General features: G+C 41.9%; 1 protein-coding gene and 1 non-coding gene across 2 annotated transcripts; both read right to left on the reverse strand.

Annotated features, from left to right (window-relative positions):
• Positions 1 to 313: 313 nt before the first annotated feature.
• LOC140889405 (uncharacterized) lies at positions 314 to 7,664 on the reverse strand. The gene is made up of 3 exons (XM_073297118.1): positions 7,444 to 7,664; positions 6,638 to 7,065; positions 314 to 544 (listed from the first exon to the last, which is right to left on the reverse strand). The coding sequence occupies exons 1-3, from the start codon at positions 7,662 to 7,664 to the stop codon at positions 498 to 500; spliced, it is 696 nt and encodes a 231-aa protein (XP_073153219.1). The 3' UTR covers positions 314 to 497.
• Positions 7,665 to 11,814: 4,150 nt separating this feature from the next.
• On the reverse strand, positions 11,815 to 11,921 carry LOC140894190 (small nucleolar RNA R71). Its single transcript, XR_012153736.1, has one exon. It is a non-coding gene; the product is annotated as a small nucleolar RNA R71 (small nucleolar RNA).
• Between the last annotated feature and the right edge of the window lie 10,073 nt (positions 11,922 to 21,994).

A 21,994-nucleotide genomic window follows, 5' to 3' on the forward strand; every position in this document is an offset into this window, starting at 1 on the left:
CTAGTTTGAATGCTACCGTGGATTTAAATCTGATCGCTTGTATTGGGTTAATTTATGGGGTAAGGTGAAACGACCCTAACTACTCGCTACTAGACTATAATTAAAATAAAGGAAAATTACGGATTTTTAAAAATTTTGCCATTACCTATTTGTAAAACAAATAAGCCATCAAGACTCAAACAGCAATTTAAATAAGGAAAGAAAATTGACTTCAAAACTTAAGTGCGTTAAACATAAACATGCAATCCTAGTAACCACCTCCCGGTTACAGCATAAAGTAAACTAAAGCATTTAAAATTAATTCCAACGATAATCATAAACTTGCAAAAGCGGAAAACGTACTTCAAAACATAAGCTGTAGCACAGGGAATGCACATCCTGGCTATAAATACTACAAGATCTCAAATAATACTTCATTATTACAAATTCGATAACTGTGCGGAAAAACATAAACTAAAAGGAAGCAACGGTCACTGGGCCTCGCACTACCGATGGCCTCATCCCAGTAGATCACGCCCCTCCGTCTCCTCCACAAAATCCTCACCTGCAAACATTCAAGCATAGTGAGTCTAAAGACTCAACAAGCATAACTAGGATAATAACAAGGGTTTAAAATACGTGATGCAAAAACTCAACTTAAACTGTAATATGCATGAAACTAGAAAGATATAGAAATCATGAATTAATGAACTCACACTATGATAAACTTTAACTTTCATAACATTCAACTTAGACTCATGCATAACTGAAAGACTGACATCAATGCAAAACTAGTCAACTAAAATTGTGAAACTTTAACTTTTAAACTTTTCTTTACTTTTTCCTCTTAGAAATCCGATCCCTGATTTGTGACCCTCTGTTTCGATCATGATCATGGCTGCAGTGCACTATGCCGGCAAAACGACGAGATTTCTCCCGACGAACTTAACCCCTCTATGGCAAGGAGACCGAGATTCCTCCCGATCCCACATTGCCCCTCTGTGGCAAGGGTAAACAAGATGTCTCTTGCTCCTTGCCTAACCTCTATAACCTCTTGGTGAGTAGACCGAGGCATCCCCCGGCCTAGCAACACCCCTCTTGTCACAAACAGATCACTTCATTCAAAAATATTTGCTTTCTTTTCCCTTTTCATTTATAAAGACTCAACTCATACATTAAATGGCATGCAAACAAGTAAACTTCCTTTTTCTTTATTAAACTCAAGAACACGTCAAATGCACACGAATAAGCAATCTTTAAGACATGAGTCTCGACTCGAAAATGTGAGTTTAAGGTGGATGAGTGGCTGCCCCTAAGTCCAAAGAAGACAACTTACCCAACAAAATCCTCAAACTTGACTTAACTCGAGCAAGTAAACCGAAAAGCCCTTAACTTTGTCATGCCTTATCCAAAACCCGTCCCGCTTGAACTGACACTCAACAAACACTCCAAATCATCCCAAGGAATAGGTGGTATCATCAAAAGATCAAAAGAGCAAATTTTCAAAACACAAAAATCGGACAGCCCCTATTCAAAGGAAAAATCTGCACTTACACCCAATTTTGAAAAATCCATAACTCACTCAATTCTTATCCGAATCGAGCCCATTTTATATCGACGCGACCACTACGACACGAACTTTACTATGGTTCAGACCAAACACTGCCCAGACTTCAGACCAGCCCTGCCCTGCCCCATGAACAGTACTGCCCTGCACCTCACACACCTCCAATTCCAACAATTCAAACACTTAGCCCACTTTCCTCAACTTATCTCCACACCAAACACCCAAACACCTCAAATAACCTCTCTTAGGACTTTTTCCAAACACTTGGGCTACACTCAATCCACACTTTCACAACACATATCAAGAACATCAAGAATTAACCATCAAAACTCCAAAATGTTGAACAATCAATCAAGACCAATGCAAGACCATTAAATACTTCAACATCAATTAAATTTCAGCCCCTACACATGCAAAATTTCGAAATTTAGGTCCTTATACATTCTGAAAATTCGAATTTTGGCAAGAACATCCATATAAATCCATGTCATTGCACATATACTCAACATTAAATCACATAAACTCAACCCCATAACACATTTAGCAAAATCAGCCCCTTAAATGCCCAAATTCGAAACCCTAACATCACAAAATCATGCATTTTCGAAATTATTGCAAGAAGTCTTAAGGGTGGGGGTAGATATTGCTTGAATGTTAGCCCAAAGAAATAGTTACACTTGCCTTCACCAATCTACCAACAAATTTCGAACAAGAAGAGGAGATGAGAGTGGAACTTCAACCAAACACCAAGCTAAGCACCTAGGGGAGCTTCTCCGGTGGCTGGGACGGCGGCAGGCGGCGGCTGGGCGGTGGCTGGAGGGGTTGGACGGCTTCTTCAAGGGAGAGGGGAGAAGTGGGCGGCTAGGGCTAGGGTTTGGGAGTTAGGGTTTGTGTCTTGATTTTAATTGAAATGTTTTAATGATAGTGTAAATTAAAAGTGTAGTGTATTGTGTGTAGTGTTTTAAAATTTTACTTGTACTAGCAAAAGTACTACTTGTACTATTAAAACTTTTTACCTCAAACTTTTTGCTATTTTCAAACTTCTAAATTTAAAATTTCAACTCTCAACATTTTAATTGAAATTCCACTAACCCGGATTTAATAAAATCCTATTTTATGGAAAATTTAGGAAATAACCCAAGAAAATGATAAAATTGCTTTTTGACCCCTAAAAATTCAAAATTTGCATTTTTGGCCAAAACCCCTCTTTTACCTCTAACTTAAAATCTTAAAATTAAAAATCTTGAAAATAAACCACCGAAGCCCACCGTCGTTGCCTGCCTGGATAAAAATTACTAACTAAACAGTTCAAGGCATTTAATTCAAATAAGTCAAGCAAGGCTAACTTTAACTGAAACTTAAACAATTAACTCCAAGAAATTTAAAATATAAATACTGAAATAATTTTAGGCATGATTTTCAAATTTTAGAAGTCCTTGGTGCTACAATTCCTCCCTCCCTAATAAGAAATTTCGTCCTCGAAATTAAAACTTACCAAAAAGCTTCGGATATCAAACTCTGATATCTGCTTCTGCTTCCCAAGTGGCCTCTTCATCCGAATGGTTCTGCCATCTCACCTTGATCATTGGAATCGACTTGTTACGGAGTCTTCTCTCCTGTCTATCCAAAATCCGGATGGGCTTCTCCTCATAGGTCAAGTGAGGAGATAGCTAAAGCGGTTCCGAACTAAGCACATGGGATGGGTTCGAGATGTACTTCCTCAACATCGACACATGGAAGATATTATGGATCTTATCAAGGTTAGGCGGCAAGGACACTCTATAAGCCAGTACCCCTACCCTATCCAAAATCTCGAAGGGCCCTATGAACCTCGGTGCCAACTTTCCTTTCTTCCCAAACCTCAAAACTCCCTTCAGCGGCGCTACACGGATGAATACATGATCACCCACCGAGAACTCCAAGTCTCTCCTCCGGTGATTAGCATAACTCTTCTGCCTACTCTGGGCAGTCCTCATCCTATCACGGATCTTAGCCACTACCTCGGTGGTCAACTGAACAATCTCCGGACCAAATTTTGATCTCTCACCTATCTCATCCCACAACACTGGAGATCTACACTTCCTCCCATATAGTGCCTCATAGGGAGCCATGCCAATAGTGGACTGAAAACTGTTATTATACGCGAATTCCACTAATGGTAGTCTCGACTCCCAACTACCTTGAAAATCAATAGCACATGCCCTCAAAAGATCCTCCAAAATCTGAATCACCCTCTCTGACTGGCCATCAATCTGCGGGTGAAAGGCGGTGCTAAAAAGTAGCTTCTTACCCATAGCGGAATGAAAACTCTTCCAAAAAGACGAAGTAAACCGTGGATCTCTATCAGACACTATGGAGACTGGAATACCATGTAGTCTGACTATCTCCCGGATATACAACTCCGCGAACTGAGTCATCGTGAAAGTCATCTTCACCGGTAAAAAGTGAGCCGACTTAGTGAAACGGTCTACAATAACCCAAATAGCATTTGAACCTCTCACTGTCTTCGGCAATCCCACAACAAAGTCCATGGTGATATTCTCCCATTTCCACTCAGGAATAGGGAGAGGCTTAAGCAATCCGGCCGGTGTCTGATGCTCCGCCTTGACCTGCTGGCATGTCAGGCATTCTGACACGAATCGGGCAATGTCACTTTTCATGCCTGGCCACCAATAAAGCTGCTGAAGATCCCGATACATCTTCGTACTACCATGGTGGATTGAGTACGGCGACGTATGTTCCTCTACCATGATAGTAACTCGCAGAGAATCACCTGCGGGAACCCAAAATCTACCTCTGTACCTCACAATCCCATCTACCACAGCATACAAACCGCTGCCTTTCTCCTCATCTCTCTGTCTCCACTTCCTGATCTGCTCATCAACTGACTGCGCTGCACGGATACGATCAAAAAGTGTAGTCTGCACACTAAGGGAAGACAAACGGGGAGCTCTACCACTCGCATAAAACTCAAGACCGTACTTCTGAATCTCAACCTGCAACGGTCTAGCTACTGACAAGGAGGTAAGCACTGCGGTCTTCCTACTCAAAGCATCTGCAACCACGTTAGCTTTACCCAGGTGGTAGCTAATATCGCAGTCATAGTATTTCACCAACTCTAACCACCTACGCTGCCTCATATTCAACTCCTTCTGGGTGAAGAAGTACTTGAGGCTTTTGTGGTCTGTGAAGATCTGACTCTTCTCTCCGTAAAGATAATGTCTCCAAATCTTAAGAGCAAACACTACCGCTGCCAACTCTAAGTCATGAGTAGGGTAGTTCTTCTCGTGCTCCTTCAATTTCCTAGAAGCATAGACAATAACTCTGTCTTGCTGCATCAGAACTGCTCCCAATCCCAACTTGGAAGCATCAGTATACACCACAAAATCACCTTGCCCGGATGGCATGGTCAACACTGGCGCTTTCGTAAGAGCTTCCTTCAAAGTATCAAAACTCCTTTGACACTCGGCACTCCAAACAAACTTGGCGTTCTTCTTAGTCAACGCTGTCATAGGCACAACAATGGAGGAAAAACCCTTGATAAATTTTCGGTAATAACCGGCTAATCCAAGAAAACTGCGAATCTCAGACGCGCTCCTCGGTATAGACCACTCCTTCACTGCTTGAACCTTTGAAGGGTCTACTTCCACACCGCTCTTAGAAATAATATGACCCAAGAAAGAAACTTTCTCCAACCAGAATTCACACTTATCAAACATGGCCAACAACTTGTGCTCTCGAAGCACCTCAAGAACGGTCCTCAAATGTTGTTCATGCTCCACTCTATCCTTCGAATAAATGAGGATGTCATCGATGAAAACAATGACAAAGCGGTCCAAGTAAGGATGAAACACGCGGTTCATAAGATCCATGAAAACAGCGGGCGCGTTCGTCATCCCAAACGTCATCACAAGGAACTCGTAATGACCGTAACGAGTCCTAAAAGCTGTCTTCGCCACATCTGACTCCTTCACCTTCAACTGGTGATAACCTGAACGAAGATCAATCTTCGAAAAGACGGATGCACCTTGAAATTGATCGAAGAGGTCCTCGATCCTAGGTAATGGGTACTTGTTCTTCACAGTCACTCCGTTCAAACCTCGGTAGTCTATGCATAGTCTTAGAATACCGTCCTTCTTCTTAACAAAGAGGACTGGTGCACCCCAAGGGGAGAAACTAGGGCGAATGAATCCCTTGTCAAGCAACTCTTGAATCTGCTCTTTTAACTCCTTCATTTCGGTAGGAGCCAACCTGTACGGTGCCTTGGAGATAGGCACAGTACCGGGAACCAAATCTATAGAGAACTCCACTTCTGTATCGGGCGGAATTCCCACAATATCGCTAGGGAACACATCCTCAAACTCCTTGACGATAGCCACATCAGAAATAACTGGTCGCTCTGGCAGCTCTGTCAAAGATAAACTGGCTAGAAATGACTCGCACCTACTAAGTACAAGCCTCTGAGCTTGCAAAGTAGAAATGACTCGAGTCTTCCTCAAGCTCTTAGCAGCCTCGAACCAAAACGGTTCCTCGCCCTCAGGCCTGACTAGTACTGACCTCTGCTGAAAATCTATCATCACCGCATTCTTCGTCATCCAATCCATCCCAAGAACTAGGTCAAACTCTAGCAAAGGTAGCACTATGAGGTCTGCTACCACTGACTGACCCTGCAAAAGCAATACAAGGTCTCTCACCAAGCTCCTGGTGGATAGCTCTTCTCCTGAGGGGATAGTAACTGAGAATCCAACCTCCAATTCCTCGCTCTGAATGCCCCTCTCAAGGGAAAAAGACTCCGATATAAAGGAATGGGTAGCCCCTGAGTCTAATAAGGCCCTCGTGGCTACGCCTGCCACAACAATCCTACCTGCATAGCAGTAGTTACAACGACAAAAGGTTGAAGTTAAAACCACGAGTTCTACTTAGGCTCATTCTAATTCAACAATTCCCAAACAAGATACTATTCATGCTAAACAGTCAAAGGACCTAAGACAAACAGCAAGATACTTAGAGAAAACCTCAAACAAGCAAAGACTTAGAGTCACATGCATCTACAAATCTTTAACTGCTCTAACCCAAAAGTTAAGATATTACCTGTGAGAAGAGTAGTGTCTGGGTCGGCCTGCTCAGCCTCCATCACGAACACTCTGCCCTGCACGGGCCTCCTCAGCTCTGGACAATGGGTAGACATATGTCCTGGCTTCTTGCACTTGAAGCAAACTCCAGCATCCTTCAAACACTTCCCAAAATGCGGACGATGGCAAAACTGACAAATAGGCTTCTCCCCAGCCTTGGGAGGAACCTGTCTCTGGGCCTGACGCCCCTGCGGTGCCTGCTGTCCCTGCTGTCTCGGGGGTCCATGATACGGCTTCTTGCCGTGCTGCTGCTGCTGAGAGTGGCCCTGATGAGGGAAGGGCCTCTTGCCATGCGCCTCCGCGCTAATATCTCTCAGCGTCTGCTCGGACCTCAAGGCACGCCTCAGTGCTGAAGCATAATCAGATGGCTCAGCCATCAGCACATCCCTACGGATGGTAGGTCGAAGCCCTACAAGAAAGTGCTCCAGCTTCTCTTTCTCATCATCTCCAATCAAAGGCACGAAATGGCAGCCCCTCTCGAACTTCACCACAAACTGTGCCACCGACAAGTCTCCCTGTCTCAAGCTCATAAACTCCGTCTTCAAACGGCCTCTCACATCAGCAGTAAAATACTTCTCAAAGAACAACTTCTTGAACTCAGTCCAAGGTAGAGTAGCTGGGTCCACAATCTTCTCCATTCCCTCCCACCAGAGGGCGGCATCATCCTGGAGGAGAAACACAGCACACCTCACTCTATCTGGATCTCCCAGCTGCATGTAGCGAAAGATCACCTCTAGTGAGCGAATCCATCCCTCCGCTATCAACGGATCAGTGGTGCCAGCGAAGTCCTTCGGGTTCATCTTCCGGAACTGCTCATAAACAGTCCCCATCCCAGCTCTAGGAGCATCCACATGACGCTCGAGAATGCGGGCCAATCCCGCTAGCACCTGTCCTCCTACATCCACCTGCGGCGGCGGTGAAGGCGGCAGCCGTGGAGGAGGCAGCGATGGAGGCGTAACTGCACGCGGATCACGACGACGAGCCATCTAAACGCATTGAGAAAATCCAACATTCAAATTTCATGCCTTAGAAAATATTTTTACTTCAAATTTAAACTTCTCAATAACTCAAGAAACTAATACATCAAAACTTAAACAGATAGAGACATTAAACTTAAATCATACAGACTTTGAGGCGAGATCCCCTGAGTATCAGCAACCGGCAGTAGGCTCAGCCCAAACCAAGACCGTGCTCTGATACCAACTGAAACGACCCTAACTACTCGCTACTAGACTATAATTAAAATAAAGGAAAATTACGGATTTTTAAAAATTTTGACATGACCTATTTGTAAAACAAATAAGCCATCAAGACTCAAACAGCAATTTAAATAAGGAAAGAAAATTGACTTCAAAACTTAAGTGCGTTAAACATAAACATGCAATCCTAGTAACCACCTCCCGGTTACAGCATAAAGTAAACTAAAGCATTTAAAATTAATTCCAACGATAATCATAAACTTGCAAAAGCGGAAAACGTACTTCAAAACATAAGCTGTAGCACAGGGAATGCACATCCTGGCTATAAATACTACAAGATCTCAAATAATACTTCATTATTATAAATTCGATAACTGTGCGGAAAAACATAAACTAAAAGAAAGAAACGGTCACTGGGCCTCGCACTACCGATGACCTCATCCCAGTAGATCACGCCCCTCCGTCTCCTCCACAAAATCCTCACCTGCAAACATTCAAGCATAGTGAGTCTAAAGACTCAACAAGCATAACTAGGATAATAACAAGGGTTTAAAATACGTGATGCAAAAACTCAACTTAAACTGTAATATGCATGAAACTAGAAAGATATAGAAATCATGCATTAATGAACTCACACTATGATAAACTTTAACTTTCATAACATTCAACTTAGACTCATGCATAACTGAAAGACTGACATCAATGCAAAACTAGTCAACTAAAATTGTGAAACTTTAACTTTTAAACTTTTCTTTACTTTTTCCTCTTAGAAATCCGATCCCTGATTTGTGACCCTCTGTTTCGATCATGATCATGGCTGCAGTGCATTATGCCGGCAAGACGACGAGATTTCTCCCGACGAACTTAACCCCTCTATGGCAAGGAGACCGAGATGCCTCCCGATCCCACATTGCCCCTCTGTGGCAAGGGTAAACAAGATGTCTCTTGCTCCTTGCCTAACCTCTATAACCTCTTGGTGAGTAGACCGAGGCATCCCCCGGCCTAGCAACACCCCTCTTGTCACAAACAGATCACTTCATTCAAAAATATTTGCTTTCTTTTCCCTTTTCATTTATAAAGACTCAACTCATACATTAAATGGCATGCAAACAAGTAAACTTCCTTTTTCTTTATTAAACTCAAGAACACGTCATATGCACACGAATAAGCAATCTTTAAGACATGAGTCTCGACTCGAAAATGTGAGTTTAAGGTGGATGAGTGGTTGCCCCTAAGTCCAAAGAAGACAACTTACCCAACAAAATCCTCAAACTTGACTTAACTCGAGCAAGTAAACCGAAAAGCCCTTAACTTTGTCATGCCTTATCCAAAACCCGTCCCGCTTGAACCGACACTCAAAAAACACTCCAAATCATCCCAAGGAATAGGTGGTATCATCAAAAGATCAAAAGAGCAAATTTTCAAAACACAAAAATCGGACAGCCCCTATTCAAAGGAAAAATCTGCACTTACACCCAATTTTGAAAAATCCATAACTCACTCAATTCTTATCCGAATCGAGCCCATTTTATATTGACGCGACCACAACGACGCGAAATTTACTATGGTTCAGACCAAACACTGCCCAGACCTCAGACCAGCACTGCCCTGCCCCGTGAACAGTACTGCCCTGCACCTCACACACCTCCAATTCCAACAATTCAAACACTTAGCCCACTTTTCTCAACTTATCTCCACACCAAACACCCAAACACCTCAAATAACCTCTCTTAGGACTTTTTCCAAACACTTGGGCTACACTCAATCCACACTTTCACAACACATATCAAGAACATCAAGAATTAACCATCAAAACTCCAAAATATTGAACAATCAATCAAGACCAATGCAAGACCATTAAATACTTCAACATCAATTAAATTTCAGCCCCTACACATGCAAAATTTCGAAATTTAGGTCCTTATACATTCTGAAAATTCGAATTTTGGCAAGAACATCCATATAAATCTATGTCATTGCACATATACTCAAAATTAAATCACATAAACTCAACCCCATAACACATTTAGCAAAATCAGCCCCTTAAATGCCCAAATTCGAAACCCTAACATCACAACATCATGCATTTTCGAAATTATTGCAAGAAGTCTTAAGGGTGGGGGTAGATATTGCTTGAATGTTAGCCCAAAGAAATAGGTACACTTGCCTTCACCAATCTACCAACAAATTTCGAACAAGAAGAGGAGATGAGAGTGGAACTTCAACCAAACACCAAGCTAAGCACCTAGGGGAGCTTCTCCGGTGGCTGGGACGGCGGCAGGCGGCGGCTGGAGGGGTTGGACGGCTTCTTCAAGGGAGAGGGGAGAAGTGGGCGGCTAGGGCTAGGGTTTGGGAGTTAGGGTTTGTGTCTTGATTTTAATTTAAATGTTTTAATGATAGTGTAAATTAAAAGTGTAGTGTATTGTGTGTAGTGTTTTAAAATTTCACTTGTACTAGCAAAAGTACTACTTGTACTATTAAAACTTTTTACCTCAAACTTTTTGCTATTTTCAAACTTCTAAATTTAAAATTTCAACTCTCAACATTTTAATTGAAATTCCACTAACCCGGATTTAATAAAATCCTATTTTATGGAAAATTTAGGAAATAACCCAAGAAAATGATAAAATTGCTTTTTGACCCCTAAAAATTCAAAATTTGCATTTTTGGCCAAAACCCCTCTTTTACCTCTAACTTAAAATCTTAAAATTAAAAATCTTGAAAATAAACCACCGAAGCCCACCGTCGTCGCCTGCCTGGATAAAAATTACTAACTAAACAGTTCAAGGCATTTAATTCAAATAAGTCAAGCAAGACTAACTTTAACTGAAACTTAAACAATTAACTCCAATAAATTTAAAATATAAATACTGAAAATAATTTTAGGCATGATTTTCAAATTTTAGAAGTTCTTGGTGCTACATAAGGGTGAACTTAGAACGCTTGTGTCTAGTTAACTAAAATTAAGGTGAAACATGAATTAAATTTCCAATGGTTAATATTTGATAGGATTAATTATTTTCGGGTGATCAATGATTGAATGAATAATATCAAGGGTGTAGTCGACCGATACCAAGTCTTGTTTCTTATTGATTTCTTCAGTTTAATTTTTAATCTTGCTTGACAGTTAATGAATTTTATTATAAATTGTTTTTGAATTTTTAGTGGTTAATCTCAATTCAAAATCCCCTTTTTAATTTTAAAGAACACTTTTAAATTTCCATTTCCTCGTGGGAACGATCCCTACTCACACCACTGCATGTTTTTATTTATCTGATTGAGTCGGGTAATTTGGGCGTGACACGATAAGCGCTACCAAATTTTGGCGCCGCTGCCGGGGATCGGTTTTAAATTTATTTTGTCCTTGTTTTTTTTTATTTTATTTAATTCTTATTCCTCGTAGTGCTACTCTGTTTTGTTCATGCTTTCAGGCGAATCTTCGGAAGAAGAAGAATTTTCATACGACCCAGAGATAGAAAGAATGTTACTTAAGCGAAGGAGAGAAGCTCGAAAGAAATTGCAAGAGGACGAAAATCAGGTTGAAGAGCCTAAGGAAGAGATGGCGGCGAATGCAAATCTGAGCTTGAGACAATTGGGCACTCCTGATCCAAACCAACAGCTCTTATGCATTACTTTCCCTACTCTAGGAAATAATGCTACTTTTGAATTAAAATCTGGACTGATACATTTATTGCCTGCTTTTCATGGTCTTGCACGTGAGGATCCGCACAAGCACTTGATGGAATTCCACGTCGTATGCACCAGCATGAAACCACATGGAGTGACAGAGGAGCAGATTCAACTTAGAGCCTTTCCTTTCTCTTTGAAGAGTGCTGCAAAGGAATTGCTATAATATTTACCTCCTGGTTCCATCACCACCTGGAATGCAATGAAGAGGGTTTTCCTAGAGAAATATTTTCCAGCCTCAAGAGCGGCAAACATCAGGAAGGAAATTTATGGCATCAAACAGCAGATGGGAGAATCGCTGCATGAGTATTGGGAGCGTTTCAAGAAAATGTGCGCCAGCTGTCCGCAACACCAGATAAGTGAAAATTTGTTAATTCAACACTGCTATGAAGGTTTGTTACCTCATGACAGGAGTATGCTGGATGCGGCTAGTGGAGGAGTTTTCGTGGATAAAACTTCGGTACAAGCAAGGAATGTAATCGAGAGTATGGCTGCCAATTCTCAGCAATTTGGCAGCAACAGAAGTGATCCTGCGCCAAGGAAGAGTAACGAGGTAAATGTTTCTTCCCTTGAACAACAACTGAGCGAACTGACGTCTCTTGTGCGTCATATGGCTGTAGGGAATGGACAAATTTCAAGGGTATGTGGAATTTGCACTCAAGTGGTACATGCAACTGACATGTGTCCCACTTTTCAAGAGGGATCTGTGGAACAAGTTAATGCAGCAGGAGGATTTCCATGGCCAGCTCAGCAAAAGTATGATCCTTATTCTAACACATAAAATCCAGGTTGGAGGGATCATCCGAAGCTCAGATACGGAAATCCACAGGCGAATCAGCCTGGACCTTAAGCACAATTGCACAATCAAGCTTATAGGCCACCATATCATCCTCCACCACAGCGCCTACAAATTCCAACGCCAGGTGAGTTTCTTGAAAATATAGTTAAGGATCTTGCGACTAACACCTTGAGTTTTCAACAGGAAACGAGAGCAAGTATCCAACACTTAAACGCTCAGGTGGGACAGTTGGCAACTGCAATAAACAAATTGGAAGCACAACAGTCTGGAGTTTTACCATCACAGACAGTAGTGAATCCGAAGGAAAACGTGAGTGCTATTACGTTGAGGAGTGGACGAGAGCTGCAGATTCGTGAAGGATTGGTCCAAGAACCGGTAGAGACTGAAGATGACAAGGAATCTAAGGTGGATGAGAGTGAATATATTCAAAAGAATGCATCAAGAGGTAAGTTTCCTCCGCTTTCTGACTATAATCCTGTGGCCCCTTTTCCCTTAGCATTGAAAGAGTCCTGGAAAGATGAAAGTATTAAGGGATTATATGAAACTTTTCGTAGATGCGAGGTAAATATTCCACTGTTAGATGCTATTAAGCAAGTACCTCGTTATGCTAAATTTTTGAAAGAATTATGTACTGCGAAAAGAAAACATATGTTGAAGGGATGTAAGAGAGTCGAATTGGGAGAACAAGTCTCAGCTGTCATTCAAAGGAAGGTACCTACAAAATGCAAGGACCCAGGTATGTTCTCGATTCCATGTAAAATAGGAGAAATTCATCTTGATACGACCATGCTAGATTTAGGAGCATCGATCAATGTCATGCCATACTCTGTTTATGCTTCCTTAAATCTTGGGCCTTTGACTGAAACTGCAATCGTTATTCAAATGGCTGATAGATCTACTATTCATCATAGGGGTCTGTTAGAAGATGTTCTTTTGCAAGTTGGTGATTTGGTTTTTCCTGCAGATTTCTATGTGCTTGATATGAAAAGCAATGATTTGAATAGTTCAATTTTTCTAGGAAGACCATTTTTGAAAACTTCAAAGTCTGTTAAAGATGTGAATAATGGTACTCTCACTATGGAGTTTGATAGGGAGATTGTTAAGTTTCATATTTTTGATAACTTGCAAATTCCTGATTGTGAAAGTATTGTAAATAATCTTGATATCATTAATAACTTGTTGCAAGAACACGATAAGGTTGTGAATGGTGATAAGGTTAAGGAGACTATTGCAATGCCTGCTGAAATTTCTAATACTGAAATTTTTCTCTCTATTATGCTGGTACCTAAAATTGAGACAAAACGTCCTTCTGACCGAGCAAAAAGAATCCCCAAGAAATCGAAGCAGAAAAAGCATGGGACATTAACTGGAAAATTTCTTAAGTGGGTGAAGGTGGACAAAGAACAAAGTTTAAACCATATTAATGAACTACATCATTCAGTCGAGCCAACGACCGTAAACAAAGGCGCTGACTGGGAGGCAACCCAGTATTTCTATTTCTATTCCTTTTTATTTTTTGTTTTTGCTTCATTTTAATTTTTTTGTTTTGTTGAATTTTGTTTTTAATTAATTTTCGGAAAATTTTTGGAAAATTAAAAAAGTAATTTCTGAAGTAGTGCGCGCTCGATCCTGACATTTCCTTGGATCGAGCGCGCAGAAAACCCGAGCCCACTGCCCCAAGTATTTAAGAGGCGCGCTCGATCCTGGCATTTCACCGGATTGAGCGTGCAATTTTACCAAAGTTACTGTCGGCATATTTAAGAGGCGCGCTCGAGCGCGCCTCTCATCTCGCCTTATTTCTCTGCAGTTTTATTGTAGTGACCCTGCATGGAATCACCTACTAACTGGCAACTAATAGCATGCATTAAATTTAATACAGCAAAATACTTAACAGAGTAAAAACGTGCGGAAACATAATCCATAATTTACATATCAGCTTAGTAAATAATCCAGGCTTAATACTGTAGTGATACAACCAAATTGAAAATTTAAACAGTAAACATTATACAGCTATATCGAATTCTGCTGTATAATAAAATCCTCAAGGCTCCTGCTCCCTAGTCTTGCCTTGAACTAGCAGCTCCGTACATCCTGCGACTTGCCCCATGGAATAGAGTGTCCAAGATAACAACTAGGACGTGAGCGCTAACGCCCAGTACATAAACATGAGTAAACATATGTATATAATGCATGCAACATGATGACTTGTAACGGGTCATCTGAAAAATCATGCTCAGAACCGGCGCCACATGAGTGCTGCCACCGCACGGATCAACCTCTGGGTGCAACCACACTCGTCTAGTACACCAGAGTAGACAGACATAAATGCCCCCGCCGTCGCGGTACTCTCAGTGACAGACTATCGATTATAGAGCTGAGCGGCTCTATAGTCAGGTATAACAAGGTATAGGCTCAACGTGTATATGCACATGACATATGAGTATAGAAAGCGATAAATCATACATCATGCCATATAATAATTGTAGTGACCCTGCATGGTATCACCTACTAACTGGCAACTAATAGCATGCATTAAACTTAATACAGCAAAATAACTTAACAGAGTAAAATGTGCAGAAACTTAAATTTACATATCAGCTTAGTAACATAATTCAGGCTTAAATCTGTAGTGATACAACCAAATCAAAATACTTAAAAGTAAACATTATACAGCTAAAACAAATCCTGCTGTATAAATTCCCCTGAAAAGATCCGGCTCCCTAGTCCTGCCTCGAACTACCGGCTCCGTCCATCCTGCGACCTGCCCCATGGAATAGGGTGTCCAAGATAACAACTAGGACGTGAGCGCTAACGCCCAGTACATAGACATGAGTACACATAAATATATGATGCATGCAACATGATGACTGGTACAGGGTCATCTGAAAAGTCATGCTCAGAACCGGCGCCACATGAGTGTTGCCACCGCACGGATCAACCTCTGGGTGCAACCACACTCGTCTAGTACACCAGAGTAGACAGACATAAATGCCCCCGCCGTCGCGGTACTCTCAGTGACAGACTATCGAGTATAAAGCTGAGCGGCTCTATAATCAGGTATATCAAAGTATAGGCTCAACGTGTATATGCACATGACATATGAGTATAGAAAGCGATAAATCATACATCATGCCATATAATAATTCCAAATAAATGCAACATATAAACATGTATACTCGCTGGCAATCTCAGTCAATGTGTACGTACCTCTAGGCTAGTTCAAGTATAATAGGATCCTAGGTTCCAAGCCTATATTCAAAAGTTCACCGTATCACTACATAAATTCTATAAGCCTTAACTAAGCTAATAAGTACTCCCAGAACTTAAATAGATTCCCGGACCATACCTTCGTCCGTAGTTAGCCCTTTGGAGTCGCTAGTCCCGGATGACTATAACCACACCTTGGTTATTCCAGAACCTCTATTATAACCGATAGGGCCCTCAAGTGTATATCTCACACTATATAACTGAAGAAAGAAACTCGGGAATTCGTATTTCAAAATGAAATCGAACGAGACCTATTTATAGGCAAAATTCCCGGCCAGGATCGGAACTTCCGATTTCGGGATCGGAGCTTTCGATCCAGCTCATTGCGTGCATGCAGGACACGCCAGGATCAGAACTTCCGATCCGACGATCGGAGCTTCCGATCTCACCCCCGATCAACACTTGTCAAAACTCACGGCTGAGTCATCGGGCAAAGCTGGCAGCCGGAGATTGGAACTTCCATTCCAGGATCGGAGCTTCCGATCTCGTACATCCGCTGAGCTTCCGAAGTGGCTAGGATCGGAGCTTCCGATCCGGCCCAAAGTCAAAAGCCCAAATTTTCCTTCCGAAGTCCAATAACACTCCGAAATTGATTAATTACCAACCCTTAATCATGTTTAACATATTATTATCTTAAAATGAGTTCTGGGTTACTACATTCTCCCCACCTTTAGATTTTTCGTCCGCGAAATAACATCTAAAGAAAAATTAAGATAACAATATGAAACATCAAACCATGTTTTATTACAACAACTGTAATTACATCTTACATGGTAAATCAAAAGTACAAAGAAAACAACTCAGGATATTCCGCTTGCATACGACTCTCAGTTTCCCAAGTTGCTTCTTCAATGCCTCGGTGCTGCCACTGTACCATCACAAGTGGTATAGTCTTGTTCCGAAGAACTTTCTCCTTCCTGTCTAGGATACGAATTGGTTGTTCAACAAAAGACAGATCTGGCTCTAGCTGAATATCAGTAGACTGAATCACATGAGATTCATCAGCTATATACTGTCGAAGTAACGACACATGAAAAACGTTATGTATACTGGAAAGATTTGGCGGTAATGCCAGACGATATGCAACATCTCCGATCTTCTCCAGTATCTGGAAAGACCCAATGAAATGAGGATACAACTTGCCTTTCACGCCGAATCTCATCACCTTCCTGAAAGGTGATACTCGTTGAAACACATATTCACCAGGCTCAAACTAAAGTGGCCTGTGAGGAATATTAGTATAACTGGCTTGTCTATCTTGAGCAACTTTGATCCTATGCTTGATTAAATTTACCTTGTCTAGAATCTGCTGCACCAATTCAGGACCCTCGACTTGTCGTTCCCCGACTTCATCCCAGAATAACGGAGTAAGACACCGTCGACCGTACAATGCCTCGAAAGGTGCCATATCATTACGACGATGATAACTGTTATTGTAAGAAAATTCAATCAAAGGTAAGTGATCCTGCCAAGATAAGCCAAAATCCATGACAGAAGAACGTAGCATATCCTCTAGCGTACGAATCGTCCGCTCTGACTGCCCATCAGTCTCCGGATGATATGCAGTGCTCAAACTCAGAGTGGTACCCAACGCCTCCTGAAAACTACCCCAAAAACGTGAGATAAATCGCGGGTCTCTATCACTAACTATGCTCACTGGAATCCCATGTAATCGCACTATCTCCTGGATATATAAGCGTGTCATGCGATCATAAGAATACTCCCGGTTGTAGGGAATAAAGTGTGCTGATTTCATCAAACGGTCAACGACAACCCAGATAGCATCACACTGACGTGACGTCATAGGCAAGTGGTAAAAAAGTCCATAGTCACATGCTCCCACTTCCATTCGGGAATCTCAAGATTCTGCAGTAATCCACCTGGTCGTCGATGTTCAGCCTTGACCTGTTGACAAACCAAACATCTCGAAACAAATTGATACACACTTCTCTTCACCCCTTTCCACCAGAATCTAGTTCGCAAGTCCTTATACATTTTCATGCTTCCAGGATGAATTGATAATCGACTTCTGTGAGCTTGAGAAAGAATATCGTTCCTGAGCTCCGCAACATTAGGTACAACAACTCGATTAGATAGGCACAATAAACCATCTGCCTGAAAATGGAATCCAGATGTATTAACTCCATTGTCTAGACGTACCAATCGCTGAGTCTTAACATCAGATATCTGAGAATCTCTGATCCGAGAATACAATGCTGGCTCAGACAAAATAGTATACAATCGAATCCTATTTCTCCCTTTCTTGTGCTTGAGTGTAAAACTCAATGAACAGCACTCTTGAATCATATGAGATACTTCACTAGTCTGAAGTGCAGAAAGTCTCACCTGCCGACTCAAGGCATCAGCAGTAAGATTAACAGAACCTGAATGATATTTGATTTCACAATCATAATCCTTCAGAAGATCCATCAAGCGTCTCTGTCGCATATTCAACTCCGCCTGAGTGAAAAAATACTTCAAACTCTTATGATCCGTGAATATCTCAAATTTCTCGCCATAAAGATAATGCCTCCAAATCTTGAGCGCAAATACAATGGCGGCTAACTCGAGATCATGTACTGGATAATTACTCTCATGCGTCTTCAACTGTCGAGAAGCATAGGCAATAACATGTCCACGCTGTGTCAAAACACATCCTAACCCCTGACTAGAGGCATCAGTATAGACAACATAACCTCCTGATCCAGAATGTAGAGCTAGCACATGTGCAGTAGTAAGACGTCCACGCAGCTCGTGAAATGACTCCTCACAATCCGAGGACCATATGAAGGCAACATCTTTCCAAGTAAACTAAGTCAAAGGCCTGGCCAACTATGAAAAATTCTCGATGAACCGATGGTAATATCCAGCTAGACCCAAGAAACTACGAATCTCAGCAATCGTCGTCGGTCGAGACCAGTTCAGAACTGCCTCTATCCTAGGATCAACAGATAATCCTTCACTAGAAATTACATGACCAAGAAACACTACCCGATCAAGCCAAAATTCACACTTGCTTAATTTCGCATACAACTGCTTATCTCGTAACGTCTGTAAAACAATTCTTAGATGCTGTGCATGCTCATCCTTGTCATGAGAATATACAAGAATATCATCAATGAAGACGATGACAAATCTATCCAGATACTCTCGAAATATCTGATTCATCAGATTCATAAAGACTGCTGGTGCATTCGTCAAACCGAATGACATCACCAGAAATTCATAATTCCCGTATCTGGTCCTAAAAGCAGTCGTAGATATATCTGAGTCTCGTACCCGCATCTGGTGGTAACCAGATATCAGATCTATCTTCAAGTAAACAGAAGTACCCTGTAATTGATCGAACAGATCATCAATTCGTGGCAAAGGATACTTATTCTTAATGGTGACACGATTCAACTGCCTATAATCAATACACAATCGCATCAATCCATCCTTTTTCTTGACAAACAAAATAGGTGCTCCCCATGGAGAAACACTCGGACGAATATATCCCTTATCAAGCAGATCCTGTAACTGCTGTTTCAATTCCCTCATTTCTGAAGGTGCTAAACGATAAGGCGCTCGGGATATAGGCGTAGTTCCTGGTACTAGATCAATACCAAATTCAACCTCTCAAACCGGAGGAAAACCAGGAATCTCATCAGGGAATACGTCAGGAAACTCGCTGACAACTGGTAACTGATCAATACTGTAGCGACCCAACCCGGATCCACTACCTAATCAGAGTTAGGAGCATAATTAAACATGCATTAAATAAATTACTGCGGAAGTCTTAAATAAAATCAGACCGGCAGAATACAACCGATTAAATAAATTCGATTATACAACCCAATCGAATAACTAAGCCTAAAGGGCAAAAACCTACAGCTAATCCTGCTGTCTTCACTGGTCACTGGCTACTCCAAGCTCCTGGTGCACAATCCTGCACCTACATCTGTCCCGTCGAATGGGGTGTCCAGATACGCAGAAAAGACTGGACGTGAGCTCTAAGCTCAATACCTAAGCAATGATATATATAATATATGCAGCACATAAGTGTATTTAAAACCAGGGTTTAAAAAATAACTCAGGGCGCCAAGAATATGCAGGGCAGTGCCAGATAGCTAGTCGGCGGTGCCGCTCCAATATTTTCCTATCGACTATAGCGTCTGCTCCACCATCGTGGTCGATCCTAGTGATAGCAAAACCAGGGGCTGAGTGTCCCCAGACACGAATTCTCAGGAAGAAACGCATTAACTGATGGAAACTGTCTAGACTCACATCGTACTGGATGCAGTCTCCGTAAAAACGTGCATGTGCTAAAGCCGTAAAAACATGGTAAAAACAAGTACCACATACTCATGCAACACATACAATATATATCATGCTGGCCATCTCAGTCAGTACTTACGTACCTCACTACAGGCAGTTCCTAGCGATCCCACCCTAGGTTCCAAGCCTATCATCAATTCTACAATGCAAAATACCCATGCATCATTCAATAAGCTCTAAAAGCCTTAACTAAGCTATTGCATACTCCTAAATAATTTAAGGAGACCATAGCTATACCTGCGTCTGTCGTCAGCCCACTGATGGCGGCTATCCTGCCACTAGGGGCACACCCCTGCTGCAGTTCCACAGTCTCGAGCACTGCTCCGCTTCACGAGCACTACTCTACTACTATGTCAGACACTGTCTGACTATACTAAAATAGGTTTCCTACTTCAACTCTAAAATAAGAGTACCCAAAGCCGTAAATAGAGCCACGTGGGCGAAGGAGAGGAACTCGGTGCGCCTTGAAATGAAGCCCTCGCACCTATATTTATAGACATCGATCGGAAGCTCCGAACGTGCAGATCGGAAGCTCCATTCTCCCGATCGAAAGCTCCGTTCGATACGTGTCAATTCGGTCCACATGCAACCACACACCTGTCACCGACAACCATCGGAAGCTCCGATTGCTGATAGGACGTTCCGATCTCCCTGCTCCCGATGTGGTTCCGATCTCACCAAGATCGGAGGCTCCGATCCTGGATCGGTGATTCCGATCCCACTCGAGTCTTGGAACCCTCTAAGCCATTTTCGAGTGTCCTGGATCCATTTCTGGAGTTCATTAATCCTTTTGTAGTTTTCTTAATCATGTTTTACTTAATCCAACATGATTACTTGATTAATTACTCATTAATCGTTAATTACAGATACGGGTCACTACATTCTCCCCCCCCTTAAAAGATTTCATCCTCGAAATCTAGGGCAGACCCTCGAGAACATATTATAGACACTTTCCCGAGTGTCTGGTCGAAATAGCTTCCGACACACTCCGACTCTTGTCGAATTCCCTATAAGCTCCATTAATGCTTAACCGCATTAATATTCTTCCACTGAAGATTACTGCGCTACAGGTCGACAGTCGAACTCCTCTGGTACTAGTGTATCACAACACTTCCAGTCAGGAAACAATAATCCCAGCACTGTGCTGACACTACAAAACCCTAATTCCTATTCAAGAGAATCTAGTTGACACAAAGTTACAATCCAACATAACTGCCTATCATGATTCTATAGACTGATTATCTTTCCCATGCCATTCCAAAGCAAAACAAGCTTCCCAAGGCAATACCGGGAACTCAGACCATCCAGTCTAATACAAATCACAGTTCATGTTTCTTAGTAAAACTTATCAATATTTCCTGATGAAAACTATCATCACTTGCCCAGAATGACGTTAATTTATATCCTAGCCATAGGTTAATCACCCCATGAATTTCTAATAGATGGACATCCTACTGATAGTTATACATACTCGCAATCATTGCACGCTCATCAAGACTAAGGCAATCTCCCACCAATATGCTTGACTGGGACATTCCACAGCGCACAGACATATGGAAATGCTTCCTGTTCCATCGCGAAACTCGTCAGTTACATGCGCCTGGTATAACTTACTCGGAGTTCCTGATGATATCGTCATCTCATACCAACCTCCCGAGGTTGAACACACTGATCCTGAGACTAAATCCCAACGGATCTCGATAGTCAAATCGCTCTCTTGCTGAACGCATCAGTCTCAGCACTGAACGAACTAATTCGTCGTTCCCCTAGTCGATCCTGGGAAACACTTACGCTCGAAGTAACTCGCCACACAAAACGCCTCTGTTCGTTGTTCATTGCTAAAACTCAATATTTTTGACAAATAGTCTGCATAGATATGACTTACTGACTTAAAAGAACAAATTTGATCCGTCACGATCTTGCGAAATCTTCGATCCCAAAAGCAAACCTCGTAGGTTACTAGTCGAAATTCTACTATCTCTGTCATTTCAGAGACACCGTTCATCACACGCTAGAAGACTAATAAAACATCCTGCTAGATCTCAAG

The sequence above is a fragment of the Henckelia pumila genome, chromosome 3, assembly GCF_033568475.1.
Source record: "Henckelia pumila isolate YLH828 chromosome 3, ASM3356847v2, whole genome shotgun sequence".
Taxonomy (NCBI): Eukaryota; Viridiplantae; Streptophyta; class Magnoliopsida; order Lamiales; family Gesneriaceae; genus Henckelia; species Henckelia pumila.